Source organism: Podarcis liolepis (assembly GCF_965112155.1).
Source record: "Podarcis liolepis genome assembly, chromosome: 9".
Lineage (NCBI taxonomy): Eukaryota > Metazoa > Chordata > Lepidosauria > Squamata > Lacertidae > Podarcis > Podarcis liolepis.
The window spans coordinates 57,555,187-57,578,484 of NC_139564.1; the positions used below are offsets into that span (position 1 = coordinate 57,555,187).

Here is a 23,298-nt window from a genome sequence, read left to right on the forward strand (position 1 = left end):
GCAAGTCACTGTGTGCATTATCCCATAATCTTTGCTTTAAAATTTTTTGGGCACCTTCACAACCCAGGTAATATAGTTGGGGGGTGTCTAAATATACTAAAGTAGGTTTCTATGGAGGGACAAAAGCGTCTATCAATTTTCACAGATCCTTAGATGTTTCAGCTGCCTCCCTGTGACTTGATTTCGGAAGCTCAGAAAATTTCAAAGGAAATAATCCTGGCCTGGATTTCAAATTTCAGGGGAAATCAACCTGGCCTGGAAATGGCGGCTGGAGCAGCCAGAAGTTAGACTTTTCCAGGGTGGAGCTTTCTCACACAGGGATCTGCTGCCATTTCTGAAAGCTTCTGTCTTCTGCATAAGAGTTACAGGGCGGGGAAGGTGCTTAGCACATTGGCTGCTGTTTGCAAGAACCATGCCTGAGTTTATATGCACACAATGCATTGCCCTCGGCCGTACTTGAGGGACGATTCCAACAGATTCCACACAAAAAATGCTTATGTCCCTGTGGATATGGCAGTACCAAATTGGTGGCGCATGTCCTCCTGGCTTGCACTCTTTATAAAGACCTGAGGAATGAGGTTATCATCCTTCTTTTATTGTCCATTCTGGGTCGCCCAGCCACTGCCACAGTTTCCTTTCTCTTGGCTGATCAAGATGAGCAGGTGATAGCAAAGGTTGCAAGGTTTTTAGCTGGGGCAGTCAGAATAAGATCCACTATTTGACTATTGATTCAAAACCCTAAAATGTATTTTATATAATTGACTTTTTATTCTTTGTATATCGTGTTGTTGTTTTATTGCTATGGCCGAAGGCTGATGCAAATAAAGATTCGTTCATTTGCACAGTGTGATGGCCTGGGACTCGAGCTCGGAACTGGAGGAGTCTCGGTCCACACCGGATCCTCTGCCTCAGGTGGCATCTGAACTGAGTCTGGGGCCTGATTCTGAAGAGCCCCAGTCTGCATAGGTTCCCCTGCAACAAGCACCAGCTGGGCTGAGTCAGGGGCCTGAGCCTGCCCTGGCTCCAGATGCGGGGATTACCTCGGTGTCCTCTGCTGGGCCATCACGTGCAGCTGCTCCACTACCAGTTGGGTCAGGAGAGGCTGAGGCAGCCTCTGGGTCTAGTAACCCACCAACATCTCCCAAGCTGAAGACTCAGGTCTGAGAGAAGGAGAGACCTGAGTACTCGCGGGAGGAGTGCTCGCCTTCGGGCGAGACAGGGAGGTGAGTCCCTTGGGGATCAGGACCGTCCGTTACCCCGTCAGAGATAAAAGTTTGCAGGACCCCACCCCAGGTTGCAGGAGCAACATTGCTGCTTGCCGGAACCTGCCTGTTACCCTATGCCTGACCTAGCCTGGTTTCCTGCTGGACTGACTCCTCGTGGAATCCTTGGCTTCGGGACTGGACCTGGACCGTGTTGCTCGGGTTAACCCCCGGGCCCAGCACACACACAATGGCTGGAATAGAGTGTCTGTGGTTCATCCAGGAGGGTGTCTGTGCTCTCTTTACCTGGATGTGAGAATCTAGCCGGGGTCATTTTCCTGTACGATGCATATTTACACTGCCTCTCTTGTGTTGTAGTCTCTGTTCCTGTATGGGGGACCCACAATTCAGTGGCAGTATACAAAGTTATGCTCTGCTTGCAGAAGGTCCCAGATTCCTTCTCTGAGATCTCCAGAGGGTTCAGAATAGTTTCTGGCAGAGTAGAATTTTTGGTTAAGTGACCAGTGGAATGGTCCAGTTTACTACATAGCACTGTGGCTCCAAGGTTTTTCAGTCTAAGGCACAAGTTGGGAGTGTATCTTGTATCTTTCCCTTGCAGAGAGAAAAGCAACTTGGAGTTGGCAGGGATTTTTGGTGGTGAAATGGCCAAGTTCAAATCTTTACTAGTTAGCCAAGGGCTATCAATGGCACATAATAAATCCCTGAGGAATGGCAAACAAACAAAATCTTCCTATCTTTCACACTGCAAAAATGCAAATAAACATAACACAATTCAAAAAGGAAGTGAATTGTCATATGCATTTATAATTTAACTTGATATTCAATACTTAGCCTGTAACTTGGCTAACAGAAAAAGACTAAGCTCAAATCTGCCTTTTTTCAAAGGGAAGGCTTTTATTTTATTTTTAAAGACTGGCTGCAAGAGATGCATGTGAAGAGGGAACTGAGAGAAGATAGGTGTGGGCTGGGCTTTTTTTTCAGCTGGAACTCGGTTCTGGCACCTCTCAGGTGGGCACCATTGCCATTACAGTGGAACCTCAAGTTACAAACCTAATTCATTCCAGAGGTCTGTTCTTAAGCTGAAATTGTTCTTAACTAGAGGCGTGCTTTCGTTCATGGGGCCTCTTGCTGCCGCTGCACTGCCAGCACACGATTTCCATTCTTATCCTGGGGCAAAGTTTTCAACTCGAGGTAACTCTTCCAGGTTAGCGGAGTTTGTAACCTGAAGCGTTTGTAACCTGAGGCGTTTGTAACTCGAGGTACCACTGTGTAAGAGAACAAGGCAGGCATTCATGATATGTCCCAGCACCTCTTTTTCTCAAAAAATAGCACCGGGTGTGTGACTTTATATTTCACCAGGGTATTCTAGTGACAGCGAATTGTGTCTGCGTTGATAGACCTGTTGCAGATGGGTAGGGTATAAATAATAAAATTATTATTATTATTATTATTATTATTATTATTATTATTATTATTATTATTATTAATGTTGGTTTGGTGTTGGCAATTTGCGCATGGATCCTGCTGGTTCTAATGCCAAGTTTTTATAGAGAGAGAGATTTTTGCTAGCTTTTGCCTTTCCAGAAGGAGACCCCCTTCCTTCTGTATTGGAGGGAAACTGGAGATGTAAATCTCCCAGGCCTGCCCTGTTTGTGGTCCCCGAGCAGGGATGCAGCTCGCAGAATCCTGGGCGCCTGGGATTGGCTCTCCCGCTTGGGGGCGAGGAGGAGGCAGCGGCCTGGGCATTGGCAGGGCCTTTCCCCTCTGTCTGCTGCTGCTGCTGCAGCCGCCGCCGCTTTATTTTTAGCCGGCGGCTCAGCTCCGCTCAGCTGCTGTTGCAAGAGAGGAGGCTGGTGGGAGGAGACGAAGCAGATCTTCAGCCGGCTGCGAGGAGGAGGAGGAGGAGCAGCGGGAGGAGGAAGCCTGGCGCACCGGCCAAGCGCGCCCCGCATGCACGGAGCGGTGCCCTCTCCTCCCATCGCTGCTGGGGACGCACGGCGGCCGCTGGCTTTCCCCGCGCGGCCCCCGGGAGAGAGCCGAGAGCCGCCGGAGCCCAGGCTCCCTCCGTGCTGCGGCAGCGGGGGCGCAGCTCGCCTTTGCAGATGGCCAGCCCGGGCTCGGGGCTGCTGGAGGCGACGCAGCCTCCGGGGGACTCGCCGGAGCCAGCTTTGGCCGAAGCGCAGCAGTGGATCGAGGTAAACGGAGCGCCAGCAACCTCTCGTCTCCCTCCCCTTCGTGCAAAGGGTCCTTTTGCAGTAGCTCTCCCCACACCCACGCCAAAAATTATCCCACTGCAGTGCCTTGGGCCACCGATCCGCGCGAGATTGGCAACCGGTTTGGGGAAGTAGGCGCAATTTTGCGCGCAAAGGTTCTCCATCTCTCTCTCTCTCTCTCTCTCTCTCTCTCTCTCTCTCTCTCTCTCTCTCTCCTTTTCTCCCTCCATCTCTGGCTCTGGCAGTTTCCCCCTGATGGTGCAGAGTTGCCATCGCCTGCTGAAAAGACAGGACGTCGGTGAGGTTCAGAAAGAACTGCTGCAGTAGCAGCAGCAGGTTCAGTTCGCGGGGCGCATTTTTTAGGCGGCTGGAGGGATGCGTCTCTCTCCCTCTCTCTCCTTCCTCCCTGTCCCCGCTCTTCCTCTTCCTCTGGTCGCCCTTCCTTGCAGTCTAATCTCTTAATCGCATTTATTTCCCTCTCTGGGCAGAATGAAACGAAACGAGAGATGGTAAACAAGGGGAGCGCTCGGCAGAGAGCTCGCCTATCCTCCGGAGGAGGAGGTCTTGGGGATTTCAGAGCAAAGAGCTGCTCTCCAGGTCTGGATGCTGAAAATGGGATAATCCAGACAGGTTCAAGTGCAGGAGGGTGCTGTCTTAGCGGCAGCTGAGGGCTGGGAGAACGTGGCCCACATCAAATATTCTCCGAAAGTTTATACTGTTATAGTACTGTGGTCCAGATCATTGTATAAATAGTGATTTCCCCCTCCTGCTCCTTCCAGGTAGTAGAATAATGCACCTATTTTGCTTTGCGCACCTGAGCGGAGAGTCGTATTTTTGACCACTGGGATTTGTCGTTAGTACATCCAATTATGGCCCTATAATGCGTGAACTATTGTTATAATTATCACTGTTATTATTAAAGGCGTGCACAAGCTTTGGGCCTTAACACGCTATTGGGGAAGGTGAATGATGCTTCTACTTTGGAACCATACAGAGTGGTTGGTTTTTTGCGCCCATACAAAGAGGCAGGAAAGAGACAATCTGAGAACATCAGTATCAACCAAAAGCGTTTCTTACAGACTGACTTTAGTGTTCCAAGTGAGCCTTGGCTGCCTTCTTCCAGCAGAGAAGCAGAGTTCTGTGTAACCTGAAGGCTTGCGCACACACTAACTCAAGCCATATATAGCACCTCCACTCTCTGTGCCTGGGAAGACGAGAAATAGTTTGGCTATAAAAAGTGTGGAAAATATTTGAATTGTTTGGTGTAGGCAAGGAAAGTGCATTTTTAGAGAAACCTGCCACTATTTCGAGGGTCACATTGTTGCTCACATGTTAGTTCAATATCAAAAGGGTTCGTTAGTGAGGGGAGCTCACCTCCAAGCTTAGCTCCCCACGCACCATTGTCTTGGGTGCTTTTATTCCAGCCTGGCCCACTTCTGGAATTGCCCTAGGAGAAAAGTGAGAGGGCTTGTAAGCATTTGATTTCAGTGTGGATTAGAATCTGCCTATGGGACGCGGGTGGCGCTGTGGGTTAAACCACTGAGCCTAGGGCTTGCCGATCAGAAGGTCGGTGGTTAGAATCCCCGCTATGGGGTGAGCTCCCGTTGCTCGGTCCCTGCTCCTGCCAACCTAGCAGTATGAAAGCACGTCAAAGTGCAAGTAGATAAATAGGTACCGCTACGGCGGGAAGGTAAACGGTGTTTCAGTGCGCTGCTCTGGTTTGCCAGAAGCGGCTTGGTCATGCTGGCCACATGATCCAGAAGCTGTACACTGGCTTCCTCGGCCAATAAAGCGAGATGAGCGCCGCAACCCCAGAGTTGGCCATGACTGGACCTAATGGTCAGGGGTCCCATTACCTTTATCTTCTCATTAAATCAGGGTCGTCCGCATGACACCCCCTTCAACCACCTGCAGTTTTGCTCATTTCCACTCTCCAAATGTGGATTTCCCCAACCTGGTAACAATTCAACATGCGGTTCAAAATCTGACACCTAATTGTGCCACCTGGAGCAGCATCCACAATGCTCTAGTGTTATTACAGTCGTACCTTGGCTCCCAAACACTGCAAACCTGGAAGTGACTGTTCCGGTTTGCGAACGTTCTTTGGAACCCGAATGTCCGTTGGGGCTTTTGCGACTTCTGATTGGCTGCAGGAGCTTCCTGCAACCAATCAGGAGCCGCGCTTTGGTTTCTGAACATTTTGGAAGTCGAACGGACTTCCGGAACAGATTCTGTTCGACTTCCAAGGTACGACTGTAATTTGATTTTTATTTATTTTAGAACATATACCACATGATTGGTTGTTGTTGTTTTTAAACCAAACAAACCCTCAAAGCAGTTTAAAAGGTAAAGGTACCCCTGCCCGTACGGGCCAGTCTTGCCAGACTCTAAGGTTGTGCACTCATCTCACTCTAGAGGCCGGGAGCCAGCACTGTCCGCAGACACTTCCGGGTCATGTGGCCAGCGTGACAAGCTGCATCTGGCGAGCCAGTGCAGCACACGGAACGCCGTTTACCTTCCTGCTGGTAAGCGGTCCCTATTTATCTACCTGCACCCGGGGGTGCTTTCGAACTGCTAGGTTGGCAGGCGCTGGGACCGAGCAATGGGAGCGCACCCTGCCGCGGGGATTCGAACCGCCGACCTTTCGATCGGCAAGCCCTAGGCGCTGAGGTTTTACCCACAGCGCCACCCGCGTCCCTCAAAGCAGTTTACAAAAGAATAAAACAACGAATCATTTCCCCCCTCACTTACTCCCATTTCTGTGTCCCCTCGTATCCCCTTACCTTCATTTTTTATTTGGCGGCGCTTGTGGCTATTTCTTGGTAGGCTTCTCCAGGCATGAGCACTGCCTAGATTTTTAAAACAGTGTTTAAACATTCAGATTCACAAAACTAAGGAAAACCGTGTAACACAGCAGCCTTTAGCTTATTTGTGTTGATCTGTAAAATGTTTTGTGAATGATTTTGTGGTTTTATATCTTGATTTTATTCTGTGAACTGCCCTGAAACCCCCGGGTATAGGGCGGTATATAAATAATGATGATGATGATGATGATGATGATGATGATGTCTCTGGAATTGCCAGCTTTGAGGAGCTGGGAATTTGGCCTCTCTCTCTCTCTTTTGTTTTTGCCTTCCGCCTACATGTTTGGACTGTCCCACCTTCATGCAGTTTTTGCACACTACATTGGATGCTGGGAACAATGACAAAAAAGTACCTGAATAAATAGGAGCACAATGAAAATAAATCGCTTGCCATTTTCCCTTGCTATCTTTTTTTTTAAAAGGGTCACATGCACGTAAAGTTTGTGCTCAAATGTCTTGTTTGTGCTCAAATGGAGGAAGAAGAAACAGCAAATTAGAGAGGAGGGTCGGAAGCACACTGTGGATTGACCCGTGCCCACGACTATGGAGGGGAAACAGCAGTTTTGCAACCAAAATGCAAGCGTGTATGGATTTCTAAGCTCAAACTGGAATGGGAAAACATTGGATTTGCAGTGAGATCCCGCACAAATTTGAGCTTCCTGCTTCCCTTTCCTGCATATCTCTTTTGATGCTAAAACCAATAGTTAAAAACATTATGTACATGCAACACCCTGTTCTTATTTTAATGGGACAGATATGTGATCAAAGAAATGTGGCTGTTCTTCTTGCACATAATTTTGCCCTCAGTTCTTCTGATTTATTCCTTCCTGCGCGTTGTAGCCATTCAAAATCCCTGGATACTCAGTGCCAAATAAGAGAGGGATACAGTATTCTTTACCAGAAGGCATGTGGGTTTATTGTGTTGAGTGATTGAAGGGACTTGTCAGCCAGGTCTTCAAGAATGCAGGGGCTTTTAATTTCTTTGTTACAGTGTGACAGCTCCTTTTGTCACCAACTGATAAGAGGGGATGAGACAGGCTTACAGGTGGAGCCTAGGCTCAACTTTTGCCTGGGACTTCACTGAGTTCCATGGGACTTACTCCCAAGTAAGTTTGTACGGTACAGTGTTGCAGTTCGAGTCTTGCTGAAATTGGAACATGTGATCAGGCAAAATGAGCTCTAGATACAGTTTAGTTTAGATCAAATGTGGGCAACTAAAAGAAACCAAAACAAAAACTTGGCTGAGCCAAATGAAAAATGAATGAAGAGTCACGCGAAACCTTAAAGGCTTAACTAATTGGTTATGGGAAATGTTTCACCCTGAACATACTCACTCCTTCACCAAAGTGACTTATAGGCTGTATTTGCATGTAATGCCATTTTGCATGGTGAGGATGAGACACATTGAGCACTGGGCTTGTCTTATCTCTGTTCCTTTTTCTTTCTCGAGCGCAGCTTCCAGGAGATCGTAAGCTTCTGCTTTTTTCTTTTTAGATTAACCTCAGGTTGCCGTGTCCTCTGAACTCAGCTAAACCGTGGTTAACCTTAACCATGGCTTGTTGAAACAAGCCAGCTTAAAACCGCAGGTTAGTCTGGGTTGGGATGTTACATTGAGTTTTGAGGAATCCAAAACAGAAGCAAGAACTTCTGCACTCCTCACAGCCATGCTGGAGATGGGATTGTGTGAGTTTGCCTGGTGGAGAACCACTGGCCCGAAAGCCAAACCTGGTCTCCCAGCCTTCCCATTTGGCCAATGAGGCTGGTCTCCGAAAATGACACCCACTAGTCCCACACATGTCATCATATGTGATGTCAGGTGCGAGGCAGGCAGAGCTTTGGTTTCAGAAAGCAGGACAGATCTTCCTGTACATTGGCTGCTGTGCAGAGACCTGTCTGGTGCAACTAAACCCTGCAAAAAAAAGCAGGTTTGAATTATCCATGCATCAGCCAGGCAGTCCCAGGCCTTAAAAGGTTCCCCACCTGGCGCTAAACCGTGGTTTGGTGATACTCACAAACCAGATGGTTATGTCACTTGGCAATGATGTCGGGGAGCTGAATTATTCAAAGCCGTATTAAATCTTGTTGTTTAGTCATTTAGTCATGTCCGACTCTTCGTGACCCCATGGACCAGAGCACGCCAGGCACTCCTGTCTTCCACTGCCTCCCGCAGTTTTGTCAAACTCATGCTGGTAGCTTCGAAAACACTGTCCAACCATCTCGTCCTCTGTCATCCCCTTCTCTTTGTGCCCTCCGTCTTTCCCAACATCAGGGTCTTTTCCAGGGAGTCTTCTCTTCTCATGAGGTGGCCAAAGTATTGGAGCCTCAGCTTCACGATCTGTCCTTCCAGTGAGCATTCACTGGAGAGGTTTGATCTTCTTACAGTCCATGGGACTCTCAAGAGTCTCCTCCAGCACCATAATTCAAAAGCATCAATTCTTCGGCGATCAGCCTTCTTTATGGTCCAGCTCTCACTTCCATACATCACTACTGGGAAAACCATGGCTTTAACTATACGGACCTTAAATCTTAGTGCTCGTAATTGTTTAGCGCTTTATTAGACGGCTATTTACATTATTGTAAATGCTTATCTTTATTTTTTTTAGCTCTTTTGAGGAGTGAGAATTGCAAAATATGTGAAAAATATTTGGGCTTCTTGCTATTCATTTCTTTTCTTTATTTCATGTAGCCCGGGGGTCTACAGACCCTTCACTTTTTAAGAAAGCGGCATGGGTTTAGACAAGATTCTAAAGTGTCAAGTGTTCCTTGAGGGTTGCATGCCTCCATCCACCCCCAAGATGAAACATAATAGTTAGCTGTAAAGTCCTAGTCTTAAAATAGCTATTAATCTAGTAACCACTGCACATGAGCTATCTTTCTATCAGAGTATTTATAGAGTCGTTTGCTACATCTCCAGCAAAAGTGGTCTAATAAACAGTGTGTGAGGTCCTGTAATAAAGTCTACATTCTCGTTTGGGTATAGACTTGCTTGTTAAGCTTCAACAAGTCGGTTTCTATAAGGGCCTCTCTAAACAATTGGTGTAATAAATCTGGTTTCTCATATCTGTTCAAGAAACCTACCTCTCCTATCTCCCTGTTTGTTTCTGACAAGTTTTATTTTCATGACACTTCAAACTGCAGGATTTTGTGTCACATACTGACAGGGCACCTGCCAAATACTTTGTGCGACATAAAGGATACAATTCCTCAAGCCCTTACACCACATTACAGTCATACCTCGAGTTGAATGCGCTTCGGGTTGAGCGCGTTCGAGTTGCGCTCCGTGGCAACCTGGAAGTAACGGAGCGCGTTACTTCCGAGTTCTGCCGCTTGCGCATGCGCAGACGCTCAAAATGACGTCATGCGCAGAAGCAGCGAAACGTGTGCCATCGCATCTTGCGTTCCGTCGGGATGCGAACAGGGCTCCGGAACGAATCTCGTTCGCATCCCGAGGTACTACTGTACTACTACTACTACTACTACTACTACTACTACTATTACAGTACTTGTTAATCTAGTCCTCTAAGCAACATAAAGCACGTAGTTACAAAAAAGGTCAATGAAATGAATAGTAACACATCAAATTGGATAGAATACATAGGCACACACATGCAAACAAACAAAAAGAGCTAAAATAACCATCCCAGTAAAAACAGAGTGCTCAAATATTGTCAAAGTTGAGACTAAAATTATGTTCATGAGCTCTTTGCCTCGTGCCCAAAAAATGATGTTGTAGTTGCCCGGCGGGCTTCTCAGGGGAGAGAGTTGCATGAGCTTTATTTTATTATTTGGTAGCTGTTCTCCTATTTTAAAAGTGCATATCTAGCCAGGTTTTTTTATTAAATGGCTAGATGGATGGGAGCAAAGCAAGTTTCCCCTTTAAGTTCCGCGTAGATGGGAAAAAATGGTGTAATTGAAGGGTGACTTGACTTGGTACAAAAGCATTTAATTGTGCTTGGGGCACTCTTTAATTGATCGCATTGAAATACCTGCTCCTTAGTTGTAAAATATTGTTGATTCACCCCCCCTCCCTCCCTTTCTCCACTATTTACAGTATAGGCATTCCCACAAGTTGTTGAATCCACTTGGCTGCTGTCTTTGACTTGTGCGCGCGCGCGCGCACACACACACACACACACACACACACACACACACACACTTCTAATTGCTGTCAAGCCTTGGTGGAAGGGAACCAATAGCAGGCTTTTTAACTGAAAGATGGGGTAGAGATCTAAAAATAAATAAATGAATGAATGAAAATGCACCTGCTGTTCATTGCAATTGATCGATGAGATTGGAATTCAGATATAGCATTATTGAAGATCTGAGAAAATGCCAGTGTCTGGACTTTCAGGTGAATGTTAACTTGAGAGCACTGGAGACATGAGCAAATTGCAAAGTTTTTTTGGCTGAAGGAGATAAAATTGGGGGGGGGGGCTTGGGAGAGCAGAGTAGGGGAGGCACTGGAGTAATCTGATGCGAATAAAATGGACTGACTGGAATGGTATTTATTTATTCTAAAGCATTTTTAGAGGTTTCCCAAGTATCGGGGTGGGGGGTGGGGAGGAGCATGAACTGGATTATAATCTTGTTTCAATTGGTTTAAAGTTTTTTTTTTGTTTTAAACCTTGAGATGAAATATTCACACTTGGCATTCAAGATTGTGCGGTGTAAGAATGGCAAAAGACAAAGAAGAAGGTGTGACTTCTACATTTTGTCCTGACCTTGCTGAAAAGCAGTTTGAGAATTTGGGCAATTTCCATGAGAAATTGATAATTTAGGATTTATGTATCAACTTCAGCAAAGTTATACTATTTTGAGCCACATGAACACGTCATGTGCAAGTGTTTTTAATTCATTTTTATTGTGGAAAATTAATATCGAAAAGTCTTCTCTTTTTGTAGGTCTCTCTTACTTGATTCTGTTAGTCACAGGTGGTTATTGCTCAGGGGCTGCCAACCAATAATTAACACTGTCAGAATTTGGATTTGTTATGGGCTCTGACAGGTCAACAACGTTGGCTTTTCCACTGCAGAAGTGTGGCATGGAACCGTTGACACAACCGTTCATAGACCTATTTATTGATCAGGTTTTTTAAAGCCAACTTCAGTTCAGTGCAAAGACCACCAGAGCAGTTTACAGTAAGAACAACCGATTGCAACAATTCAATTAAACTATAAAACCACAAGCGATTTGGCACAATAAAAGCAGCAGGAAAAATCAGACAAAAAGTTGCACAAAAGATTGACACACACAAAAAATCATGAACACAATTTCACAGGACGCCATTTCAAAGGCAGCCCTTTCGTTACTCCTGAGATCCATGGATAAAAGGTGGTATACAAAATTTAATGGATGATGAAGATAATAAACCACCTCACCTCTGATGACAGCAATACCTGGAGAAGCACCTCTGTAACTGATTGCAGTGCATGGGGGTCAGATTGATGTAAAAGCAGGCATTCATTTCAGGTATGCTGGGCCCGTCATGCAGGGCTTTGAAGGGAGAAATGAACTTGCATTTAAATGTGAGCTATGGGCTGGAGAACTGGGGTCACAGTTCAATCTGCAGATTTCCTCCTCCAAAGGCTATATCAATTCATATGCCAAATGTTGGGCTTTAAAAATCTATGCTGACCTGATTTACTGGACAGATACACATTCCTTCTACTCTTGTGTGAATTAGCCACTATCACTGATAGGATAGTTCTTTGCAGTGGCCACTTTGCACGATCCATTTGCCATATTTGTTTGGTTCAGGACAAGTCTTGGGTCTTGCATTTTTTAAAATTTGTTTTTTTGTTTTGCTATCTACCTTGGACTATAAAGCAATGGGGTGTGTATGTGTGTGCATACACACATACAGTGGTACCTCGGGTTACATACGCTTCAGGTTACATACACTTCAGGTTACATACGCTTCAGGTTACAGACTCTGCTAACCCAGAAATAGTACCTCGGGTTAAGAACTTTGTTTCAGGATGAGAACAGAAATCGTGCTCTGGCAGTGCGGCAGCAACAGGAGGCCCCATTAGCTAAAGTGGTCTTCAGGTTAAGAACAGTTTCAGGTTAAGAACGGACCTCCGGAATGAATTAAGTACTTAACCCGAGGTACCACTGTACTAGGTCCAGCTTTCTGTAGATCCTGCTTTTGTGGCTTTCTTCTGATGGGGGATGCTTAATTTGGGCGGGACCTAGAAAAATATGAGTGTGTGGACTGATCATATTCTAGGTTGGAGCGGAGGTGTGAGTCTAAGGCTCTCTTTTGATCCTCACAAGATCTAAAACATTGACACAGGAACCATGTATGGCATCATCGGGCTGGTTATTGCTGCTAAATATCTTTCTAAGGAACATGCTCTCATGTACATCCCTCATTTCAGCAAAATGAAACAAGGTCTGTTTCTTGAATGCATGGTCTACACCAGGCATGGGCAAACTCCGGTCCTCTAGATGTTTGGGACTACAATTCCCATCATCCCTAGCTAACAGGACCGGTGGTCAGGGATGATGGGAATTGTAGTCCCAGACACCTGGAGGGCCGGAGTTTGCCCATGCCTGGTCTACACCAACCTTCCCCAACCGATGCCTTCCAGATCTTGTGGACTCCCAACTTGAACCGTGTTGGCTGGGGCTGATGGAAGTTGTAGTCCAAATATCTGGAAGTCATCAGGAAGGCTGATGCAGGCCATGCGCGGAGGAAACAGACTTTCCATCTCATGTTGTTAAAATGTAAGATTTACATAGTCTGCATAATCAAGTGGGATTTATCCAATCTATCTTTCAACTGTGTGCACTCGACTCACAATATTGTGAAGCACCCAGCCTTCCAGTACGCTGCTGCTTGTTTGTGCCAGCTATAAGACAGATGTGGTTCAGTCTAGACAAGTGCCGTTTGTAAGGCCATCTTAACCGTGGGCAGCGTTTGAAATTGGTGGTGGCTGAAACAGGATGGTGGCTGATGTCTCCACCATCTGGAGGTCCATGCCTGGTGATCCTTGGATCCTGCCTCTTTTCACACACTAACAACACCTCAGAACGAATTTCAGGAACCAAAAAGTCATCTTGAAAAATACAATTTTCAAGTTGTCTGGCTCACAAATGGCAAACAGACATTCCGTGTGGCAACTGTAATCCTGGTTTAAGGAGCCATTTGGTGCCCAGTTTATATCTCTTTGAGTTCCTAACACTGACTATCGGGTGTGAGGGGTTTGCTTTTTGAATGGCTATTTCTTTTCAGCATACATTCAACATGGTCTCTTTGTGTGGTGAATCAGGAAACTGTAACAAAAGCCAACTCCTCTAACACAATGTTAAGGCATTATTTTCATTTGCTGATTACGGCTGCATTAGGAAACACTTAATTCAGGCCACAATAACCCATTTAGACTTTGCGCAAGTGTTAGGCAGCAGCAACGGAAAACCAGTTTGTTGCCATTTGTTGCTTTAGCAACATACATGTTTTGCTGCTGATATATAAATTAGAAAGGACCTTTCCTTGTAACAAGTAGACTTTAAAATAACAGCGCCGGCAGGGTGAGGCGTTTCTTTTAATGCAGCCTGCATTATTGAAAGGACAGTATGTATCTCCTTTCAATTAATGCATCTCCATTTCACAGAAGGAATATATTGGCCGTGTAAAAGTATAGTGGGGGTTTTTAAAAAACAAAATCACCAATCTCGTTTCATGTATTTGGGACATGATTCTGCAACAGGGGGATTTCCTGTCCAAGCAAATCCCAGCTTCAAAAGAAGGATTAATTTCGTCCTGCACACTTGCTCTGATCCAGTTAATTTTTAGCCCTCTAGGTGCTGAAATGTCCATTTAAGCTCCCTCTCTGCCTTGCAGGTTTGATGTAAAGAATTGCTTAAGGTGAAGCGTGGCTGCCCCTTCTCCCCTGAATCAGGGGCTGTTATAGAAACCCTCGGGATGTGGGTGGCACTGTGGGTTAAACCACAGAGCCTATGACTTTCTGATCAGAAGGTCAGCAGTTCGAATCCCCGCGACGGAGTGAGCTCCTGTTGCTCGGTCCCTGCTCCTGCCAACCTTGCAGTTCGATAGCATGTCAAAGTGCAAGTAGATAAATAGGTACCACTCTGGCGGGAAGGTAAACGCCGTTTCTGTGCGCTGCTCTGGTTCGCCAGAAGCGGCTTAGTAATGCTGGCCACATGACTGTCGGCCAATAAAGCGAGATGAGCGCCGCAACCCCAGAGTCGGTCACGACTGGACCTAATGGTCAGGGTACCCTTTACCTTTACCTTTATAGAAACCCTATCCACAGACGTTGCTCCTAAGCCACAAGGAAAACAGAACTGGGCTGGCCCCCACCGGTCTTAAAAGTGACAAGGGTCATGAGGAAGAGGCACTTCCAAAGGCAAGCTGCTCTCTGTAGCATCCTGTAACTTTGAAATGTTAATTTTGGCAGAATGAAGGTTTTTTTAAAATAAAAAAATAGACTATCATGACTTGAAACAACATCTGCAAAAACAGTTATTTGGGTCACAGATTTATAGGAAGATAATACAGCAATAAAATCGCACTTGGTGCCTGATAAATTCCTTGACACTATTGTTATAGCACACAAATGGCACTTCCCTTTGTTGCCTTATTGTCACGCCGTATCCTTGTTGTCAGAACGTCTGTTATGATTTTGTTAGCCCGACAGAAGGCTTTCCCATCGGCGTGCATTCCTTAGAAACTTTTCCAGGTCACAAGAATGTATCCTTAATACAATAGCTTCAAGCGAACAAAAGCGAGCAAGTCCTATTTTCCTTTTTTACCTCTATATTCCCTATTTAAGATTGCTTTCCCTAGAGACAGATATTGACCGAAAAAGCAATCACCTGAAGAAGGAAGAATCAGGCATGTGCTTTCGTAGAAGTAACTCCCAAGTTCCAAGGTTGAGATGTGCAAATTTTCGTACATAGACAGTGCTTCCATATTCAGGCGATGAAGGCAAACAAACCCCATGTTGATAATAGCTGGTAATTTAATGTGTGTTTCACTTGTATGGGTTTCCCCTTAAAAGGGACACTTTTAGTTTGAAGTGGCCCTTCCTAGAAGATCATTGTAGAAGTAGCTCCTTTTTGTATATCTGCAAACCGAATAAAAGAAGCAAGAGAGATAATATTGCTCAAACATTATAAGTAGCTGGAAATTTTGTATTCTCCACTGTTACACAGAAATTAAAGTATTGGCCTCCCACATAGAACAGGATAGGAAAGTATGTATGTAAATACATTAATATGTACTGAGTCTTTTTCACAACAGTTGTTAAATGCACCTGTTTTTGGAGGGGGGGGGCATTGATTTTGTAAAGGTGGCGGGGCAAGGATTTCAGAGAAATGAATGTGAGAATTCAAATGCAGACCTATCCTTATCCTGTGGTCAAATCTACTTTTCACTAAGTTCATCAAATTCTTTTGCTAATAATCTAGGTGACCTCAATGGTGATAAAGAGTTGATAGATGTGGTAGTCTGATGTATTCTGCTTGGTTCATAGTTGTACAGTGGTACCTCGGTTTTCGAACGTAATCCGTTCTGGAAGACCGTTTGAGTTATGAAACGTTCGAAAACTGAAAACCGAAAACTCAATACGTGGCATGTTCAACTTCCGAGGCGTGTTCGAAAACCAAAGAATTTGCTTCCGGGTTTAGGTGTTCAAAAACCTAAATGTTCGTCAACGGAGACATTTGAAAACTGAGGTACCACTGTATAGGGATATGAACTAAGCCCTGCTCAGAGTTGAACAACTGAAATCAATATACTTACCGGTAAGTTAATTGACTTCAGTGGGCCTACTCCGAAAATGACCAACAGTGGATATCATCCTGTATATCGAAATGGCATAACCGCACTAGGTGCTTTTGGGCTTCAAATCAAAGGACTGTTTTTAACTCATGAAGCTATATATGGCTTTATATCTTGTAGAACACCTCTCCTGGATTATAAGGTACTCCTCTGAGGTGCTTCTTCAGATACTTCCTTTGAGAGTGGCTTGGACAGTGGCAACAGGAGAGGTTCTTTTTGGTTGTGGCCCCCCTTCTGAATGAGGTTTTTTGGGTGAAAGTGCTGATGTCCTTTCGCTGCTAGGTTTAGACTTCCCTCTTCTCCTGAGCATTTGATGGGATATGATTCAGCTCTGTCAGGGCTTTATGTCGCTGCCTCTCTGGGCTGTTTGTTCGTTTTTCTGTGGAGCTTGTGTTTAAGCATTGATTTATTGTTAAATTCTGATGGCAGTTGCTTCTAGCTGTTGTAAGTTGCCTAGAGACTGTGTCCTGTGTTAGGCGACCGCCAAACGAAATTATCGAAGGCAAATGGTGACGTAAGCATGTCATTAAGCACAATTCATTACATGGTTGCCTAAGTCCCCTGGTGTCAACGAACATTAAACAGGTGTTGGCAAAAATATTTGGCCTTGAGTCCACACCATCATTCGCTGGTCTCTGTGGAAAAACTTCTGTTGACTTCATGGAGTCATGAGCCACAATCCAGCATAGAGTTAAGCACTCTTAAGCCCAACTGACTACAATGGGACTCAAATATACATAACTCTCACTGGATTGTGGCCATGTCCTTTGTATTTGGCAGGGGAGCAGGGGTCATGACCTAGACAGTAGTCACAAGTCAAGGCATTGACCATTGGAATATTCTATTTTAAAACTGGCATAATAACCAATAAGTAAACTTCACATGAGTAAAGCTGAAGTTTTACCCTTCCTGTCCCACTGTAGGAATTGGACAAAGTTGTTGCAATTCTGTTTTGGGCAGTTCTGAGATCTTTCATCTTGTAAAGGGGTGGATAGAAACAATTATTTAAAAAAATAAAATTAAAAGTAGAATTTTAAAGTTTCTCTTTTTAAAATACAGTGGTACCTCGGGTTACATACGCTTCAGGTTACATATGCTTCAGGTTACAGACTCCGCTAACCCAGATAATACTTCAGGTTAAGAACTTTGCTTCAGGATGAGAACAGAAATTGTGCTCCGGCGGCGAGGCAGCAGCAGAAGGCCCCATTAGCTAAAGTGGTGCTTCAGGTTAAGAACAGTTTCAGGTTAAGTACGGACCTCCGGAACGAATTAAGTACTTAACCCGAGGTAGTACTGTAACTCTGTTTAAAACGGAACCTAAACTTAATGCAAGCATGTAAGTTCTCAAAACAGAATTTATTTTGAACTCACAGAAGGCTATTTTTCTTGTAAGTAAAGAACGATGGTAAAACAGTATCCCTGATCATCATATGGCACAATAGTTCATGTCCTTAGCTTATAGCTTGGTTCTGAATGAGCTACTTCATGCGTTACATACTGTAAGTAACAGGTGCAGGCTCCAGGTTCAGCAGTTTGCAAGCTGTTGTATTTGAGGCAGGTGAAGATGTTGGTTTTTCACTGGGTACACAATAACTAAAGATGGTGCTGTGAGCTTACTTGGAGGAGAGTTGGAGCACCCATATTGCATCCGTGCTTTTAACAAGGCGCTTGAGATTTTCAATTTGTGTTTGATTTTACTTCTTTATCAGTGGTGGTTCTAAGTTGGGTTTCTAAGTTGTACATTGTGTTTTAGAATTAAATAAATATGCCCATACAGGGTTTTACTTTCCCTAAGCGCTTGGGATAAAGAAATCTTTCTTCTTCTTTTTTGTATATAATTTTTTATTAGTTTTTTTAACATATCATTTTCAACAGTAATTAAACATTACTCAAATTTTTGACTTCCATCAATCCTGTCTGAAAATTTTCCAATCTAATCTCTCAGTATGCATTTCTTATCTTCCCTATTACATTTCAAACTCATAACCAATATCTCTATCTTTTCCTACTTTAAATAAAAAAATTCCTTCCAGTAGCACCTTAAAGACCAACTAAGTTAGTTCTTGGTATGAGCTTTCGTGTGCATGCACACTTCACGAAAGCTCATACCAAGAACTAACTTAGTTGGTCTTTAAGGTGCTACTGGAAGGAATTTTTTTATTTTGACCTATGGCAGACCAACACGGCTAGATATCTGTAACTTTTCCTACTTTGTAACCCTTCGTATATTTTTCCTTACAAAACTTCTTGTAGTCCTACTAGCGTAATTTGTTGGTTTCAGTTGCTCTTTAAATAATTCATATACTTCTTCCAGTCTTCTGTAAATCTCTGGTCCCGCAGGTTTCGAATCCTTCCTGTCATTTTGTCCAATTCTGCATAGTCCATTAATTTCGTCTGCCATTCGTCTTTAGTCGGAATTTCTTCTTGTTTCCATTTCTGGGCTAACACTCTTTCAGTGCAGTCACAACTTTAGTTTGTGCATCTTCTCCTCGAGAATGCCAAAGGCGCAAAGCTGCATTAATGGTTGTAGACAAGGACAGGTGCGTAGAAAATGCCATCCGTGTCATTCTGCCTATAATAACCATCCGGCAGAGATCAACCACACCTCCAAAGGAAAATAATCCTTGCCTTCTTAATATAGTCACTTTCCAGGCTGCTTTTCTATTCTAGAGGCTGTGTTTTTCCCGGGTGAATTGTGCAACATCCATTTTATCGGTTCAGTTGTGCAGTTGCTCCAATTAAGCACTCCTTCCAGCTGTAGCTTATGGAAGGTGATGAGTCTGGCCAAAACAAGCTCAAGTTCTGTGTGTCCTTGCGGTGGTGACACTGGTTCTGTCAGCATCATGGGCACCAACTCGTGGCCTTCTTAGTAGCGGCGCCCTCCCTGTGGAACACCCTCCCTTCAGATGTCAAGGAGATAAAGAACTACACAACTTTTAAAAGACATCTGAAGGCAGCCCTGTATTGGGAAGTTTTAAATGCTTGATGTTTTACTAATTTTTTAGATACAGTGGACGCTCGGCTTGCGAACGTGATCTGTGTGGGATGCATGTTCGCAACCCACAGTGTTCGCAACGAGCAGCGGCACACCTGCGCATGCACGGTTGCGATATGGCGTTTCTGTGCATGCGCAAAGCGCGATTTAGCGCTTCTGCGCATTCACGACCTCCAAAACCCAGAAGTAACCTGTTCTGCTACTTCCGGGTTTCGGCGGGTCCGTAACCCAAAAAAACGCAACCTGAAGCGCCTGTAACCCGAGGTATGACTGTATGCTGTAAGCATATGGGAAACCCAGCCAAATGGGCAGGGTGTAAATAATAAAATTCTCCTCCTCCTCCTCCTCCTCCTCCTCCTCCTTTACCTCTGCTTGTCAAGTCTCTCTCATGCCTACCTGCAGCACGTTGAATGTACCACCATCCCCCCATTTCTTTTTTCATCTTCTTTCCTTATGGGGGGAGGCTCTTGATTCTCCCCTTCCCCCAAAATTTGGGTGAAATAAATCAATATTTCTTTATTAATACATTTCTATATCGGGCTTCACACAAAAAATGATCACAGGGTGGTTTACAAAAAAACAAAAAGAAAGATATACTGCACAATAGAATTGAACCAATTTCCATAGATTACATAAGTAGCATAATAAAAAACACCATTAAGATAGCTTAACCCATCAGCCGCTAAACAGCCAGTAGAAAATGTCTGAAAGAATTTGAATTTGGAGTGAGATGCACCTCAGTCGGGCGATAGTGAGTGATAGTATTATCAAAAGGGCTGAAAGAAAACTTGGGCAGCCAATTATTTCTAGCATTCTAAACTAATATATGAATCGTTTTCAATTTAGATCATACCCATTTAACCTCTTTTGTTTTTACACATTTTATTAAAGGTAAAGGTAAAGGACCCCTGACAGCTAAGTCCAGTCGTGGACAACTCTGGGGTTGCGGCGCTCATCTCGCTTTACTGGCTTAGGTAGCCAGGGTACAGCTTCTGGGTCATGTGGCCAGCATGACTAAGCCGCTTCTGGTGAACCAGAGCAGCACATGGAAACGCCATTTACTTTCCCGCTGCAGCTGTACCTATTTATCTACTTGCACTTTGACGTGCTTTCGAACTGCTAGGTTGGCAGGAGCAGGGACAGAGCAATGGGAGCTCACCCCATTGCGGGGATTTGAACTGCCGACCTTTCGATCAGCAAGCCCTAGGCTCAGTGGTTTAGATCACAGCGCCACTCGCGTCATTTTATTAAGTTATAATAAACTTGATTGACATATATATATATATATATATATATATATATATAGTATCCCAGGACTATTGCAATTTTTTTCTGAGATGTTGAAAGGTCTGCCATTCAACCTGTGATGATGCTCACCATCTTGGTTGCAAATATAAATTGGTTAAATTAATCTTTGGCTCCACATGATTGTCAGGGGCTGAGAAATCTGAGGCTAATGAAATATAAAAGATTGAATGGTGTATCTAGTAAATATAAACGTATAATCTATTTGTAATCTTCCTTGAAAATGACCTGATGATGAGAAACAGAGACTCTATATATAAGTAAGCAGTGAGCTTGCTTGGCTTCCATCCACTTGGGACTAACATGTTCCATTGATTCAGGACGTTGGCTGCAGTTCTGTGCATATTTGACTTAGGAGTGAGATCTGTTGAATTCATTGGGACTTACTTCTGCATATGCGTAGGAATGGACTGTGTGTAACATAACTTGGGCTAGATTTGATGCATGTAAGTTTCGTTCGACATCAAGAACGAATACACAGTTATATTATTTTAAATATCATCTTCCCCACATGGGCATAGAATGTGATCATAAAGAAGCATCACCATTACATGCTAAATACTACCACCGATAGTGATCCCTGTGATCTTTCCTAAGCAGTCCCTACAAAATTATGCTTAGCACTAGTTCCAGTTAAGTTCAGTCAATGGTTATGTTTTAGAAAGAGTTCCTCTGAATAAAAATGAACCCAGTACAAGTTCCACAAGTTAAGAAATCACAAGCGTTGGCGTCAATTAAGTAAATGGTGAATTTGAAAATAGCTCGCAAATAAAAAAAATATTACAAATACTGGTAGGAAGAAAGGCTTTGCTTCCTCAGGAAGCTTGCATTTCCTTACAATAACACATCTGTTTTATGGTGCTCTGTCATACTGCTTGTGATAAAATCAAGGTAATTTATGCGAAAGCGTTATATATTCAAATCTTTCCAAAAAAAAAGGCTACTAGGCAGTCAGCTATATGACTGAATTCTGGGTTTTACCATAAGGAAGGCCCTTAGTTGAGAGATTGAGACTTTCCAAAATGCTCATACATGGTAGGTTTTTGCAGTGATGAATATCTTGTGGTGTGATAACAGTAATATTTAATTTGAAAGAAGAAGGTATGACTAAGAAGTGCTCTAGATTCCAAAGAAAAAGTTGCTTCCTATCCGTGGGGGAAAATACTCATTCATGGTCATGTTTTCCATTTTACTATCCTGTTTTAAAAATAACACCTCCCTGCTTGATAGCTTTTACTAGTCTGCACACGCTAGAAGGCATTAGTGGAAGTATCAATTCTTTCTTCTTAAAATTCAGATAGAATTAAATCATTGACCTATAAACGAGAGCAGTTCTTTATTTCACTCTCGTTGGATTTCAAATTGTGATTTTAAAAGAAATTACAGCAACGCTTAGTAGTGCGTGAGCTAGCAGTCAGAATGTGCAGGAGAGCTAAGACGAAGAAGGGAAATGAGAAACAACTGGATGATTTAAAAATAATAATTTTACAATAATATAAAACAGAAATTTGAATACTGAAGCATTCCTTACTTGTACAAGTTGGCATACAGTCTTGCTAAAGTTTCATCATACCAACTAAGATCTTTATAGTTCACCCCGCAAAAGTGTATTTTTGACCCACTCACTGTTTTTTTGTTTCTTTGTTGATGGGCTCTTTCTTCACTGTGAGCTGTAGTCATGAACATACCATAGTTTGGCTGACTGTGTTGTACAAATTAGGCCATTAACGCGTACCCTTCATTGATCAAATTGAAACTGCCCATGCTGACACTCCTTCTGACAGTTTATTCAGAATTTCTCTCCTTTATTGTAGCCGTGCAACATCTGATCTTCTAGAAACTTATTCCTGAACCACATCTGAGTTAAAGAAAAAGGTGTTTTGGTTCAGAAGCTGTGGCTTTCATATATCTTATCTCCTTTTTAAAAAGGATGTGTAATTTCACCACAATAAACAAGTCCTGTTGATGTGAAGTTGTGTGTGCTGCGAGAATAGTCTTCATTTTTTCAACATAAAACAAATTATTGCTACAACGTTGTGGGTTGTATGGTGCTTGGCTTCTTCTCTTAATTTTCCTGGCTTTATTTATACATTTTTTAAATAATCAGAAACAAAATGTAAACCATGTGATCTGGAAATAGAATAAAAGGTCTGATTTAATCACACATGCTAATAATTTTTTTTGCCAATATGTTGATTCATGGAAAAAGCTATGAGCAAACATTGTGGAAACAAATTCTTTTCTGAAAAAAGCCTTATATCAAGAAGTCAACAGGATTGTATTGGGATTAATCGGAGTAACAGCAAAGTTTTGAGACTCCTCTCTCAAATTTTAGAAAGGAGGTGGAAATTTCAGGTGCAATATGTGTAATTAGACTTGAAACTTCACAATACGCTGGATTTAACTTATAATTCTGTATCTCTCTATACTGTGTTTGCACTAGTCTGTCGTCAACCTGTTTTCCCTGGCTGTTTCCCAGGGTTCTAAGCTAAAGGCACGTCGGGGGAAAGAGAAGAGGACAGGAAGACAGCTCATGTCTGTAATAAATGATTTTTAGAGGAAAGGGACCCCTTGGTAGGGTGAGAGAAGGGTCTCTCTATGTGTGACAGTTTTCCCTCTGAGAGGGGGAAAGTGAGTGGTTTAAAACAATGAGAGCAATTTGAATAAAGCAGGGATGGAGAGACACAGGCTTTTAATTAAAAGAAAAAAGTTTTAACAAGGGGAAAGAGAGATGGCTACAACACAGACTCTAACGCCAATTTTGTTGTTGTTGTTTAGTCATTTAGTTGTGTCTGACTCTTTGTGACCCCATGGACCAGAGCACGCCAGGCCCTCCTGTCTTCCACTGCCTCCCGCAGTTTGGTCAAACTCATGTTTGTAGCTTCGAGAA

General features: G+C 43.7%; 1 protein-coding gene across 44 annotated transcripts in view; it reads left to right on the forward strand.

Moving 5' to 3' along the window:
• Positions 1-2,979: 2,979 nt before the first annotated feature.
• The window catches only part of LIMCH1 (LIM and calponin homology domains 1), a 222,385-nt gene continuing 202,066 nt past the window's right edge, over positions 2,980-23,298 (forward strand). For all 44 annotated transcript variants that reach the window (XM_083459670.1, XM_083459681.1, XM_083459715.1 and 41 more), the window contains exon 1: positions 2,980-3,418. In XM_083459670.1, coding sequence (XP_083315796.1) covers positions 3,326-3,418 — 93 coding nt within the window. In that variant the 5' untranslated portion in view covers positions 2,980-3,325. The remainder of the gene's footprint in view (positions 3,419-23,298) is intronic.